The sequence below is a fragment of the Oryx dammah genome, unplaced genomic scaffold (genome assembly GCF_014754425.2).
Source record: "Oryx dammah isolate SB20612 unplaced genomic scaffold, SCBI_Odam_1.1 HiC_scaffold_4, whole genome shotgun sequence".
In the NCBI taxonomy this organism is placed as follows: Eukaryota; Metazoa; Chordata; class Mammalia; order Artiodactyla; family Bovidae; genus Oryx; species Oryx dammah.
In genome coordinates, this window is record NW_024070188.1 from 4994488 (window position 1) to 5010084 (window position 15597).

Here is a 15597-nt window from a genome sequence, read left to right on the forward strand (position 1 = left end):
TACTCCATTTTTCCCATATTCGAACTTCCCTCACATCTCAATAGCAACATTACTGTGTTATGAAAACAATGTACCAGCTCTGTGGAAACAAAAATCTATAGACCTCTTCTCAAAAGGAAAGATTCAAAGTTTTGGTCCTTTGATGTGGTGTGATGTGATGTGATGTAATGGTAATCATGTCCATGCTAGTTCAGACACAATTCTAGTTTGATACTTTGTAATTCATGGACTAAATTATGAAATACATGGACACAGTCACACACACACACACACACACACACACACACACAAGCACAGAGGAAGAAAAGAGTGACCCATCGTGGCCTTAAGTTCTACAGCTGGTTATGAGTCTATGATTTGTATTGACTTTCTTCTTCTACTGCCAATTACATTCCCCTTTGTACTCAGCCAGAACCTTAGTTGATTTATACACAGTTTCATCTTTGAAGGGTCTGACCTCATGAAGTTGGCTATAGTATTCTGTTTACTTCTGCCACTTGGATGTGTCAGCCCTACAGGGCAATCCCTGGCTTCCAGGTATAATCTTCCCTGCTCCATCACATTGTAAATCTCTATTTTTCTCCACATTGAAGTCAGTTGCACCAGGAACCTCTCTTTTGCCAATGGCATAGTAGTATGAAGAAATCTATGTAGCCAGGTGGAAATTTCAACTTCGAGTTCATGGAACTGTTGCTGGGTCAGTCAGTAAGAAGCATTTTCACTTGGTTATGTAGACCTCTAGGGAGAAAGCCAGTGCCACAAGGATGGGAATACCACTTTGCCCATAAATCATTAGATGTCTATTGAGAGTTCCCAGTCTCACTTTCATACATTGATTCCTGAACCTGTGTATTTTGGCTGTGGGGGAAGGAATGTTGCATATTGGTCACAGTTTAGAGCATGTTTCCTATTATTCAACCTTTTATGAAATGGTATTCTAGTTTGAACTAACTGCCCGAGGAAGATATACCCATGCTTTCCGTTCCTGCTTGATCCCTATTTTGATCTATTACGACTACTTAATGAAGAAATATTGCCGTGTATACCTGATTTTAGGTAACACCCAGCTGAGATGAGCAGCTCTGGGCATATGGTCACTTGGTGTCCATAGTCAGGAACTCATTCAGTCTTTACTGGGGACAAATAGCATAAGCAAAGAGGTTCTTTCTTTCATTCTTCTTTTTTTTTCTATAAAGGATAAAATTTACTTGTCAAGAAAGGAATGACTTTCTCCCCAAACCCCAAACAAAGAGCCCTCTTTGTGATTATCTGATTAGGGTCACGGCTGCAGAATTCACAGAGTATACTGATTAACTCCAGAGATATTGGCTTTTATTGGTCATGAGATCCATTCTTGTTATAGTCACCTAGAGGAACAAACTTCTTCCTCAGCTTCTAGAGATCTTTATATGCTCTTCTGGGCCCCTCTTGAAGTTCACAGCCATTTGATTTCTCAATCTATACATCTAAGAAAAAAAACCAAAGGGATATATGTTGCCTCAGATATCCAGAGGCACTTCAAGTATTGTATCTTTTTATTAGTGGTGGGAGTTACATCTAAAGCAACATGGTTTTCATTTGGGGAGTGTATTCCAACATGTGTCAGACCCTGAAACTTCCCAAGTGCACCAGGCACCTGAATTTCTGGGGTTCATTCTCTGAAATGCATGTGTTTTTACTAGGGCCCTCAAAACCCCTGCCATATCAGCATGGGGTCATCAGTCCAGTGCACTGGCATGCTGTCCTGTGGACCAGTTCAGTAATCAGAATCCCATGAACAAAATGGTGGCATGGAGCCAGGAAGCTGGCATAGCCTGAGCAGGGCAGGAGAAGCACACTGCAGTATCCTAGGCAGATGCAAACTCCCCCGATCAGGACCTGCCTGGGCACCAAGTGTCAGAGGCAGGGAGCTGCATCTGGAACCGTCGTCAGCACTGTGCAATTGGAAGCACCGCCTGGCTAATTTTATAATAATTCACTAGCATTCTCCAGAGACCTTCAATTTCCTGTGCAGGTTAAATAGGCAAATTTATTGGGCAAGTGGGTAGGCATTTCCACTCCTGGATAATCCAGTACTTCAATGTGGCACTGAGCTCTGTGAATCCTCCAGGTGAATATATAGACCCAGGCACCTTTGGGAAACCTTGAGTTAATAGGAATGACTCCCTAAGCCAGTGGGTCACCAGAAGAGCATCCTGTTGCTTCTACTGGGTTTAAGAACCTGGAGATGAAGGAGTCCTCTGAACCAGCTGCAAGATAAGCCAGAATCATGCCACTTCTGCCACAGACTGCGCCAACAAAGTGCATGCCCCGTGCCCTGCTTCTCTTATTCCAAAAGGCACTGCTGCATCCAGTTCCCAAATGAGTGCTCTGACTGGCAGAGCTCAGATCACATCCCAAATCCTAACTGCAGAGGAACCTGGGAAATTTATTTCTAGCTCTCCTGTCCCTGAAATATCTAAGAGGCGCTATAGAGTAGAAAAGGATGGTGGAGGTGTTGACAAGCCCTTTTCTGGTTTCTACTGCAGTCACCTCATAACATGATAAAAGCCGAGGCTCCAGTTCAGCCTCTCTCAAAGTTCCCTGCATTTACAACAGGGCATGTGTCAATTAAAATGAAAGGAAGAATAGAGACCATTTTATAATAATATTCACAAAACTTTAAATCATTCTAATGGCTGTATACTTGGTCTTTGCTCTCGTATGAATCTCAGTCACATCGAGGAGACGGTCTTACTTCAGAGCCATACAGTGGAAAAACCCTTTGTGATGAACTTTCCTTCTCAGTGGTGTCCTCTAAAAGGACTGTATTAACTCTAGACAAATGATTTTATTTCTAGTATTTAACATCTCAAGGGTCAATGAATTAAACATAAAACCTTCAATGCTTTTGTATTACTATCCTACATTGTAACATTTAACACTTAATGGACACTTATTGGGGGCCTTCAGTTCAGTTCAGTCGCTCAGTCATGTCCCACTCTTTGCAACCCCATGAACCGCAGCACGCCAGGCCTCCCTGTCCATCACCATCTCCCAGAGTTCACTCAAACTCATGTCCATCGAGTTGGTGATGCCATCCAGCCATCTCATCCTCTGTCGTCCCCTTTCCTCCTGCCCCAATCCCTCCCAGCATCAGAGACTTTTCCAGTGAGTCAACTCTTCGCATGAGGTGGCCAAAGTATTGGAGTTTCAGCTTTAGCATCAGTCCTTCCAATGAACAGCCAGGACTGATCTCCTTTGGAATGGACTAGTTGTATCTCCTTGCAGTCCAAGGGACTCTCAAGAGTTTTCTCCAACACCACAGTTCAAAAGCATCAATTCTTCGGTGTTCAGCTTTCTTCACAGTCCAATTCTCACATCTATACATGACCACTGGAAAAACCATAGCCTTGACTAGACAGACCTTTGTTGGCAAAGTAATGTCTCTGCTTTCGAATATGCTATCTAGGTTGGTCATAACTTTCCTTCCGAGGAGTAAGCATCTTTTAATTTCATGGCTGCAATCACCATCTACAGTGATTTTGGAGCCCCCAAAAATAAAGTCTGATACTGTTTCCACTGTTTCCCCATCTATTTCCCATGAAGTGATGGGACCAGATGCCATGATCTTTGTTTTCTGAATGTTGAGCTTTAAGCCAAATTTTTCACTCTCCTCTTTCACTTTCATCAAGAGGCTCTTTAGTTCTTATCCACTTTCTGCCATAAGGGTGGTGTCATCTGCATATCTGAGGTTATTGATATTTCTCCCGGTAATCTTGATTCCATCTTGTGCTTCCTCCAGCCCAGCGTTTCTCATGATGTACTCTGCATACAAGTTAAATAAGCAGGGTGACAATATACAGCCTTGACATACTCCTTTTCCTATTTGGAACCAATCTGTTGTTCCATGTCCAATTCTAACTGTTGCTTCCTGACCTGCATACAGATTTCTCAAGAGGCAGGTCAGGTGGTCTGGTATTGCCATCTCTTTCACAACTGTCCAGTTTATTGTGATCCACACAGTCAAAGGCTTTGGCATAGTCAATAAACCAGAAATAGATGTTTTTCTGGAACTCTCTTGCTTTTTTCATGATCCAGCGGATGTTGGCAGTTTGACCTCTGGTTCCTCTGTCTTTTCTAAAACCAGCTTGAACATCTGGAAGTTCCTGGTTCACGTATTGCTGAAGCCTGGCTTGGAGAATTTTGAGCATTACTTTACTAGCATGTGCGATGAGTGCAGTTGTACAGAAGCTTGAGCATATTTTGGCATTGCCTTTCTTTGGGATTGGAATGAGAACTGCCCTTTTCCACTCCTGTGGCCTCTGCTGAGTTTTCTACGTTTGCTGGCATACCAAGGGACTGGCCCTGTGCTGTCTTACCTTCATATTCAGGACTCTGTGTAGGTGCTGCTGTCCAGTCACTAGTTTGCAGAAGTGTAAGGTGAGAAACAAAAGGTTAATAGGTTGTTAGTGCAAGTTAATAAGCGTGGAGCTGGGATTTAACTCAGGCAAGTGTTGGGCTCCAGAGTCTGCAGTCTGTCATACCTTCACTTCATCTCCACTGTGTGAAGTCCATTTTATTGTGAAATGTATCTTCTCTGTAAGCTGTCCCCTAAAGATTAGATATTAAGGAAAAATGGTAAGTAAACAACTACATCATCCATGAAATACTCAACAGAAGCTTTTTAGAACTTAGCTAAGAGCACTCTTTATTTCAGGTACAAAGAAAAATGTTATAAAAAATGGGACATAGAAAAAATGGTATTAAAGAGTCACAAAAGATGGGAGTCTTGGCTAATTACGTTATTAGGAAATAACTGATAAATAAATGTGATTTCCTATGATAATAAATTGATGTGGTTTTATTTGTAAATTTGATAAGTTGACTTAGAAAATTATTATTAACAGCTAGTTATACACATCTGGATTTATAATAGACATTTTTTGACGCCTATAATGTATTCAGTTTCTTAGTGTCATTGATTAGCTTTTAAAGCATATTATTATGATCAATTTGAGAAATATCTACATTAAGTGTTTATCCTAAAGGACACAGATGGCATTTTTTAGTGTCATATGGCATTATTTATTTCGCATTGTCATTTAAATATTTTATACAGTAAAGTAATGTCTCCTCAATATGATTTTAAGCTCATAGAGAGCAATGCAAGGTAGATGCTGTTTTTGTGTTCTGAGATATTCCTTGAAGGCTCCTTTCTCCCAGATATATTAAAGAAAAGATTTAATGGAAATTGAGGCATGAGTTATATGTACCTTAATGTGAATAATAATCAAGTGGCATTTCTCCTAATAACTATAAGGGATACAGTTTACTGTCTCCCACTGTCCTTTGAAATTTATTGAATGATAAGTTCTTTTGCTACCTCTAGATGAAACATCAGAGTCCCACATTTTTTTCTCCTCCCTCTAAATGACCTCTCTTTTGATTTGTGGAGAATGGACACCCACACCCATCCCTCTGCAGCGTGGAGGTGGGCCTCTTCCCACAGACATCTTCAGACCTTTTCCTCTTTCCCTTTTTATCGTTGCTCCCTCTACAGCCCCATATCTATATTTCATGGTTAAGGGTCTCAGAGTCTTGTTTGTCATCCCCTTGATTCATTCTGCATGTAATCTATCATCTGAATGATATGATCTTTTGGTCCTTCAGCTAAAACTCCCATTTTAGCACCTTGTCACACATTTCAAAATATTAACTGCTATAAAATTTCATTGCTTCTGTCGTGATAATCCACTTCACAGTTTTGCTTGAGACTGACCCAGAATTATGTTGACGCTTTCTGTGCTCCCCGCAGCAGGGAGCTCAGTAGTAAATCTTAGTAAAATGCCCATTAAATATATTCTGACCTGACTTGACAGAAAGTAGAAGCCTCCTTATCTTGATCTGTAGTTTCAGGTGCAGCGTTATGTCTCGCAGAGTCTGGTAATGCTGGGAAGTTGCAGCTTGTTGAGAAGATCTATAATATCTCTGCTTCTGTCAGAAGTAAACAGCTTTGCCGATGATCTGGGTGCCATCGACCAGGTACATACAACTTGAAACTGTAACTTTCTTTTATAGTTAATTAATGCAGCTGTAAACTTGTTTTCACTCTCTCTTCCTCTTTCTTTTTGCCAGGCAGATATTTTCATCATTACCTTATTTCTAGTAATATGTAAATATTGCTACTGCCTGCTGAAATTACAGAAAGATATTTTCATGAAGTAGTTTTCAAAATAATACCATTTTATCACCCTTACTGGTATATATGTGTCAAAGGTATTACTAGTAATGGCAAAGGAGTGGCCTTAAGCCTCTCCAAGCAAGTAGCGTGTTCCTAAAGCAAAGCAGTGAGAGGAAAGTGAAAAAGAGTGGATGCTAAATGGAGAATAACCTCTGACCAATGGTTCTTATTTCTAATTGCTCATGAGATTCATCTGACTGACTTTCAATATCCAGTTGCCAAGGCCTATGCCAATCAAATTAAATGGAGGTCTCTGGGAAGATGCAGGTACCGTAGTTCAGTTCAATTGCTCAGTCGTGTCTGACTCTTTGTGACCCCATGGACTGTAGCACTCCAGGCTTCCCTGTCCATCACCAACTCCTAGAGCTTACTCAAACTCATGTTTTTGTCAGTGATGCCATCCAACTATGTCATCCTCTGTCATCCCCTTCTCCTCCCGCCTTCAGTCTTTCCCATCATCAGGGTCTTTTCAAATGAGTCAGTTCTTCACATCAGGTGGCCAAAGTATTGACATTTCAGCTTCAGCATCAGTCCTTTCAATGAATATTCAGGACTGATTTCCTTTAGGATGGACTGGTTTGATCTCCTTGCAGTCCAAGGGACTTTCAAGAGTCTTCTCCAACACCACAGTTCAAAAGCATCAATTCTTTGTTGCTCAGCTTTCTTCATGGTCCAACTCTCACATCCATACATGACTACTGGAAAAACCATAGCTTTGACTAAGTGGACCTTTGTCAGGAAAGTAATATCTCTGCTTTTTAGCTTGCTGACACATTACTCTTAAGTCCCCTACATACAAGCAAATTCCATTCTGAAAGCATGTTCGTAAATCCAGTTTGTTTCTAAGTCCAAAAGTGTTAGCCCAGGTAGCCATCTAACACACTTGGCTTGGCTATACAGTACTGTACAGTAATACATTTATAACACTTTTCACACAAATAATATATACATAAAAAGCAAACACAAAAAAGTAAAACATTTTAAACCGTATTTTACCTTGAAAAGTACAGTAGTGCCAGCTACTTAACCCCTGCTTTTACACTTGCTTCTGGACACCCTGGGCTTGAAATAAAGATACTGTACTCTGTATTCAATGCAGTAGTGTACAATAATGTGCACAAAAGCACAACCACTTGTAGAGAATGCATGCGTGTGACAGTGTACACCAGGCACGTGAACTAACTTATGTCCTTGGACACGCGAGCTTGAAGTTTCACATGTAGGGGACTTACTGTATCGACATTGTTAAAGCTCACCAGGTGATTCCATTGTGCAGCCAAGTTTGAAAACTATTCTCTAAGCCCTTTTATCTGTGAGTCTTATGTCACTGCTAACACATGTATCTAAGGAACAGGAGTCATTCTCATGTTTTAATGTTGACAGTGACATATTTTATGTGTTCATTTTGTCAGTTAATCTAATATTATTTCTATGGTAGAAGTAAGCACAATCAATGGAAATTAGGGACAAATGTTTTGGTAAAGAGAAAAAATTAATATTAAGGAAATTATATATGTATAATATTAAACACTTAACCAAATTCATACATCTAAGTTCCCTACATTTAATGACAAAATATTGTATAATCTAATTGATTTCAATCAATGACATGATAAATTACCTAGTCAATAGTTTTTCAAGTCACTATTAAATGGAGAACTCTTGTAAGAGCTCTGTTAGATTTTTTTTTAATTAGTTGTTACTAATGATCTCAATGAGCGAAAAACCCTCTTGAGAAAGAAATAAGGCACCTTTACTAATGGAAAAAAATTGGTTTAACATGCATGGTGCTGTTTGTAGGAGCTGCAAGACCAAGAAAGTGATCAAGGTAGGTTTCAGGTCCTTGAAAAGACTGCATGAAAAAGGAACAGCTTGAAAATGGATTTGAATTGAAAAAGAGAGAGTGTATAATGTCAGGATACTGAGTGTTATTTTTAAAAGGTGTGCCCAGAACTCTGAGGAAACAGGTTGAGCTCATGGCATTAAAACAGGAATTAATGTGGGAAATTAGTTTGAATGGAATCAGATTCGTGTGGAGAATAACGAAGTACAGCAAAAAAAATTACTAACATATTCTCATTTAATTTTAGGGCTTCCCTTGCAAAACTACATGAAGTAGTTTTGCTTTTTACCTAGTTTTTAGATAAAGAAATCAAACCTTTAGAAAATTTAAGCAGCTTGACCAAGCTTGCAGAAAGAACATACACTACAAACCATGATTCAAACCCAGGCATTCTGATTGTTAAGCAACTTTAAAACAAGAGTAAAAACACAAAAACAAGAATTAGTTTTGGCGCAGGTAATATGTCTTAACATGCTTTACATGAATTGTTCCATTTAATTCTTTTAATAACCTTTCAAGATACTAGTATTACTATTTAAAGACAAGGAAACTACTCATCAGCATTCTTAAAAATGGATGACAGAATTTACTCCAGTCAATTTAAGGAGAAAGAAAAGAATCCATGAAGAGCTATGGAATTGTTGAAGAAAAGCTTAGGCCCCTTCCATAACTTTATTTCCTTGGGCTCCAAAATCACTGTGGACAGTGACTGCAGTCATGAAATTAAAAGATGCTTGCTTCTTGGAAGAAAAGCTATGACAAACCTAGACAGCATATTAAAAAGCAGAGTCATCTCTTTACCAGTGGAAGTCTTTATAGTCAAAGCCATGGTTTTTCCGTAGTCTCGTACAAATGTGACAGTTGGACCATAAAGAAGGCTGAGTGCCAAAGAATTGGTCCTTTCTAACTATGTTGCTAGAGAAGAATCTTGAAAGTCCCTTGGACAGCACGGAGATCAAACCAATCAATCCTAAAGGAAATCCACCCTCAATATTCATTGGAAGGGCGGATGCTGAAGATCCAATACTTTATTGGCCACCTGATGGGAAAAGCCAACTTACTGGAAAGGACATGATGCTGGGAAAGATTGAGGGCAGGAGAAAAAGGGGGCAACAAATAGTTGGATGGCACAATCAACTCAATGAACATGAGTTTGATCAAGCTCCGGGAGATAGTAAAGGTCATGAAGCCTGGTGTGCTGCAGTCCATGGGGTCACAGGTCGGACACAACTGGGTGACTGAACAACAACAACCTCCCACAATCACTGAGCAAAATCTAGTTTCAGAGGAATTGCTGCCTTCACCATCATGATCACGAAGTAGCTTGCTGACTCCAGGAGCTACTCCTATAGACACAGGGTCCATAAAACAGCCTTGCCGTAGTGTACACCAGCCACATAGATACCCTCACTATATGCCCCCCCACACTGAATCTCACTGTGTGATTCAGTTTCAGCTGATATAGTTTTTCTGTGTGTATTTATTTCTAAACTAACAACATATTCAGAACCAAAGCAGCAAGGAAAAATTTACTTTTATGCTTTTCCAGATTTTTTTTTTTTTACTATAAAAGGGTATATAATAGACTAACGATTAGTCAATTCAAGGTGTCTACTACATGTAAGCCTCAGAAATTCAGTAAAAGAGTGGTAAGAGATGGAGTTAGAGTAGAAGGGAATATAAGAGGCATGAATGTAAAGAAGCCATATATTTGGGACCCTCAATGCAATAAATCTTCTACAAGAAGCAATAGAAATACTCACTTGTATACAAGAGCTGTTATACAAAGGACTCAGGGAATGTTTAATGTGAAAGAGACAGGAAAATCAGTGTAAAATTAATATTATAAAACTAAGAGGAAAAGTGAATGTCACTAAGTAGAATTAGGAAAATGGAAAGAAATGCTTCTTGGAGAACAGAAAAAGTTTATTTTGTATATATTGAATATGAGGAAACATTGAAGTTGTCAAACACAGAAATGTGAAATTAAAGCTTGAGAGAAAGAGGGACCTACATAAAAATTAGGGGACTATCACTATATGGCAATCATGAAATCATAGTCAGAAAGAGAACAGGGACTCAGAAATGCTGTGGAGTGGGAGAGTTAGCAAGGAAAGACCAGCTTTATTTTACTATTAGATGAAATTATAAATGCCAATCAATCTGATTTCATTATTGACCATTTTGTGATATCCATGTGTAGAGCTGTCTCTTGGGTTGTTGGAAAAGGTGTTTGCAATAACCAGCATATTCTTTTGACAAAACTCTGGTAACTAGCCTTTACTCTGCTTCATTTTGTACTCCAAGGCCAAAGTGAAAGTCACTCAGTCGTATCTGACTCCTTGTGATCCCATGGACTGTGTAGTCCATGGAGTTCTCTAGGCCAGAATACTGGAGTGGGTAGCTGTTCCCTTCTCCAGGGTGTCTTCCCAACCTAGGGATTAAACCCAGGTCTCCTGCATTGCAGGTGGATTCTTTACCAGCTGAGCCACCAGGGAAGCCCGAGGTGGCTTGTCTGTTATTTCAACTATCTAGAATAACAAGCATGTCTGTTACACCAGGTATCTCTTGACTTACTAATTTTCCACTCCAATTCCCTATGATGAAAAGGACAGCTTTTTTTCTTGGTGTTAGTTCTAGAAAGTCTTGTCGGTCTTCATAGAACTAGTCAACTTCTGCTACTTTGACATTAGTGGTGGGGCCTAGACTTAAATTACTGTGATATTGAAGGGAAACAGACCAAGATCATTCTGTCATTTTTGAGATTTCACTTTTGGACTCTTTTGTTGACTGTAAGGGTGTACTGCTGATCCTGTTCATGGCGCCAGTTGTCTTGCTGTTTGCACTGTTGGCTGAACCCAGCCTAGGCAAGGTGTGAGTTAAGAGGCTGGAAAGAGACTTGAGGAGCCGTAGGAACTGCAGGCATGTTTGCTGTCTCCTTGCTGGCATGGCAGCCGTGACACAGCTTCCCTCCTCTTGTGGCTGACCCGGTGGACACAGGTGTGGTGCAGCAGTAATGCCGCCACTTTCTCGATGGAGCTCACATGCATGTGCCACACCAAGTGAGCACTTCGTGCCGTGCACGCGCAGTACTGCGCATGATCTCAGCTGTTACATAACTGGTATTTACAAACCGTGGGGTAAGAGAGCCTGAACACGCCAATTTGCTCACTCCCCACAGAGGGCTGTACCATGTCTTCTAAGGGATTCTTGCCCACATTGGTAAATGTACTGGTCACTTGAATTAAATTCGTCCATAACCCATTTGTTTTAGTTCACTGATTCCTAAGATTTCAATGTTTACTCTTGCTAACTCCTGCTTGACCACATCCAATTTACCTTGATTCATGGACTGAACATTCCAGGTTCCCATGCAATATTGTTATTTATGGCATCAGACTTTACTTTCACCACTGGACACATCCGCAGTGGAGTGTCATTTCCACTTTGGCCCAGCTGTTTCATTCTTTCTGGAGCAATTAGTAATTGCCCTCTGCTCTTCCCCAGTAGCACGTTGGAAACCTTCTGACCTGGGGGGACTCGTCTTCCAGTGTCATACTTTTTGACTTTTCATGCTATTCATGGGGTTCTCGTGGCAGGAATACTGAAGTGGTTTGCCTTTTCTTCCTCCAGTGTACCACATTTTGTGAACTCTTCACTGTGACCCCTCCATCTTAGGTGGCCCTACAAGGCATGTCTTATAGCTTCACTGAGTTATGCAAGCTCCTTTGATACAATTCTTATTGGAGATTTGCATCTCAAATTTGCATATTGAGGTGGATTTTTGGAAAGAATGTAACAAATTGTCTTTTTAAAATAAAATTTCTTAAGCTTTGTAAAAAGAGTTTATTAGAAAGACATATGGAGTACCCTTCCCAATGTAAATAGCTAAAACTCTGGACAGATACACGAATTAGTGAATTTTAGACAATTAGCAATACAGAGTTGTGATTCTTAAGATAAATAAACAAGCTGTGTAGCCCATGATTGCCTTGCCTTTTAGCCTGGAGGCCCACCAGTCCCAGCGCTCTCACTGAACTGGTGGGTCAGAGTCTGGAGTTCCAGAGAACTGATGTAGGGAAATTCTGGGTCAGGGTCATGGAGAGAAGAAAACTCTGCAAAGGAAGAGCTCAAATAATTTCTGCAGAGGTTTTCTTGATTTCTTGTTGACTACTACACTGCACGTGTATAGGAGGAGACTTCACAAGGCCAAATAAAGAAAACCTGCTCAGAAAAGAAATACTGCAAAGAACAATAGCCAGACCTCACACAGTGCTTGGGATGATCCAAATTCTATTCAGCTATAAAACCAAGACCTTGTTTAATAAGGCATTCAGTGGAGACCCTAAGATGTTGGACCTTAGCACTATAGTACTTTATAGTTCTAGGATAAAGACTATTTTAGACAGATTCTAACAGATAGTTGGAAACATAGCATAAAGAGAATTTGTTGATTCACAGGTAAAGTAGCTGGCTGCTGGAAGAACATTATCGTTGTTGCTGTTCCAGTGGCCATGTTGCATCCACCTCTTTGTGACCCCGTGGACTGCAGCACGCCAGGCTTCCCTGTCCTTCACTTTCTCTAGTAGTTTGCTCAAATTCATGTCCATTTAGTCTGTGATGCTGTCTAACCATCGCATCCTCTGCTGCCCTTCTCCTCCCACCTTCAATCTTTCCCAGCATCAAGGTCTTTTCCAATGAGTCAGGTCTTTGTATCAGGTGACCAAAGTTTTGGAGCTTCAGCTTCAGCATCAGTCCTTCCTGTGAATATACAGGGTGTGAATGCTAAGTGGGAATTGATCCTTTCAAATTGTGATGCTAGAAAAGATTCTTGACAGTCCCTTGGACTGCAAGGAGATAAAACCAGTCCATCCTAAAGGAAATCAATCCTGAATATTCATTGGAAGAACTGATGCTGAAATTGAAGCTCCAATACTTTGGCCAACCTGATGTGAAGAACTGACTAATTGGAAAAGACCCTGATGCTGGGAAAGATTCAAGGCAGGAGGAGAAGGGGACAACAGAGGATGAGATGTTTGAATGGCATCACCAACTCAATGGACATGAGTTTGAGCAAGCTCCAGGAGTTGGTGATGGACAGGGAAGCCTGGCATGCTGCAGTCCATGGGGTTGCAAAGAGTTGGACATGAATGAGCGTCTGAACTGAACTGATCTCCTTTAGAATTGACTGGTTTGATCTCTTTGCAGTACAAGGCGCTCTCAAGAATCTTTTCCAGCACCATAATTTGAAAGGATCAATTCATCAGCACTTAGCTTTCTTTATGGTCCAAGTCTTAAATCTGTGTATGTGTGTATAATACAGAATATATATTAGGAGTTATACAGCTCAACATCAAAAATAGCTGATTAACTCATGGGCACATGAAAAGATGCTCACCATCACTAATCATCAGGCAAATGTAAATCAGAGCCGCAGTGGGATGTCATCTCACACCTCTCAGAATGGTAGTCATCATAAAGTACACAAATAACAGGTGTTAGTGAGGATCTGGAGAAAAGAGAAACCCTTGTACACAGTTTGGTGGGAATGTAAATTGGTTCTGCCACTGTGGAAAACAGTATGAAAGTTTCTCATTAAGCTGAAAATAGAACTACCATATGACTCAGCAGTTCCACTTTCAGGGCATACATATCCAAAAAATACTAATTAAAAGATACATGCACCTCGATGTTCATAGCAGCATTATTTATGATTGCCAAGTTACACAAGCAACCTAAGTGTCCATCGAGAGATGAATAGATAAAGCTGTGACTGCACACACACACAGAGACGCCCACTGGAATACTGCTTAGCAATAACAAAACGAATAAAATCTTGCCATTTATAGCAACATGGATGGACTTGGAGAACCTTATATTAAGTGAGGTAAGACAGAAAGACAAATGCATCACTTATACATGGAATATAAACAAATACAACAAACTAGTGAATATAGCAAAAAAGAAACAGACTCACAGATGAAGAGAAGAAGCTAGTAGTTACCAGTGGGGAGAAGGTAGGGGGAAGGACATATAGGTGTAGGAGGAAAAAGTGGTTATTATAGGATTATATAAAATCATGTGTGTGAAACTGCTGAAGTTGTAAAACACTACAGAATTTGAGGAAGCTTTCGTTCAATTAGAAAAAAGAATACATGAATAAGAAGGAGATGAACAGGAAATTTCAACATAAATATAAAAGCAGTATATACCAAGAAAACTGTGAAAATAAAATAAGTAAATATAAATATGAAAAAAAATCGGCAGTATTCTCAACAATATAGACTAAATGCACACATTCCTTGAAAGCTGAAAATTACCAAAACTGACTCAAGAAAAAGTAGAAAACCTAAAATTACACTGATTAAATAAAGCGTATTTAAAATTATGAACCTCTCTATAAAGACCACTCTGGAGCCAAATAAATTATATCATGCATTTAAGCAAGAAACTACCCAAACTCTCTTTCAGTTCAGTTCAGTTCAGTCACTCAGTCATGTCCAACTCTGCGCACGCCAGGACTCCCTGTTCATCACCAACTCTCAGATTTCACTCAGACTCAGTCCATTGAGTCCATGATGCCATCCAGCCATCTCATCCTGGGTCGTCCCCTTCTCCTCCTACCCCCAGTCCCTCCCAGCATCAGAGTCTTTTCCAATGAGTCAACTCTTCGCATGAGGTGGCCAAAGTACTGGAGTTTCAGCTTTAGCATCATTCCTTCCAAAGAAATCCCAGGGCTGATCTCCTTCAGAATGGACTGGTTGGATCTCCTTGCAGTCCAAGGGACTCTCAAGAGTCTTCTCCAACACGACAGTTCAAACGCATCAATTCTTCAGTGCTCAGCCTTCTTCACAGTCCAACTCTCACATCCATACATGACCACTGGAAAAACCATAGCCTTGACTGGACGGACCTTTGTTGGCAAAGTAATGTCTCTGCCTTTGAATATGCTATCTAGGTTGGTCATAACTTTCCTTCGTCTTTTAATTTCATGGCTGCAGTCACCATCTGCAGTGAAAGAACAAGGAACATTTCTGATTCATTTCCTGAGACTATTGTTACTTTATATCAAAACTAGACAGACATTGCAGGAAAACAAAGCAAAACTGAAAACAGACTCAGACTCTCTCATATGAACACACAAGTAAAATCCTTACTGTGTATTCGAAATAGAACCCAGCAACATACAAAAAATAATAATACATGATGTTCATGTATTATCTCAGGAATGAAAAGTTGTTTTCACATTCATAAAACAATCTGTATAATTCATATTAACAGAAAGACCCACATTATCTGAGTATATGCAGAAAAATCAGTTGCCAAAATTCACTACCCATCCATGATTTTTTCAAGAAAATACAAAAGTAAGAACAGAAGGAAACTTTCTCAACACAGTAAATTTTGTTTTCTGAGAAAACCTTAATGGATATACCATGGTGAAAGACTGAATGTGTTTCACCAAAGGTAAGGGACAAGGAAGGGATATTCTGTCTTCTCACTTGTAGTTATCCTTGCACTAGCCCTCCTT

The 15597-nt window shown here is 40.0% G+C and overlaps 1 protein-coding gene and 1 long non-coding RNA gene across 2 annotated transcripts in view; both read left to right on the forward strand.

Annotated features, from left to right (window-relative positions):
- The window catches only part of MEI4 (meiotic double-stranded break formation protein 4), a 119406-nt gene extending 113199 nt beyond the window's left edge, over nt 1-6207 (forward strand). The window contains exons 3-4 of the mRNA XM_040239329.1: nt 5893-6024; nt 6118-6207. Of these exons, the coding sequence (XP_040095263.1) occupies nt 5893-6024; nt 6118-6207 (222 nt within the window). The remainder of the gene's footprint in view (nt 1-5892; nt 6025-6117) is intronic.
- An 8050-nt stretch (nt 6208-14257) lies between these two features.
- On the forward strand, nt 14258-15260 carry LOC120862907. The gene is made up of 2 exons (XR_005720878.1): nt 14258-14541; nt 15081-15260. It is a non-coding gene; the product is annotated as an uncharacterized LOC120862907 (long non-coding RNA).
- Nucleotides 15261-15597: the final 337 nt, after the last annotated feature.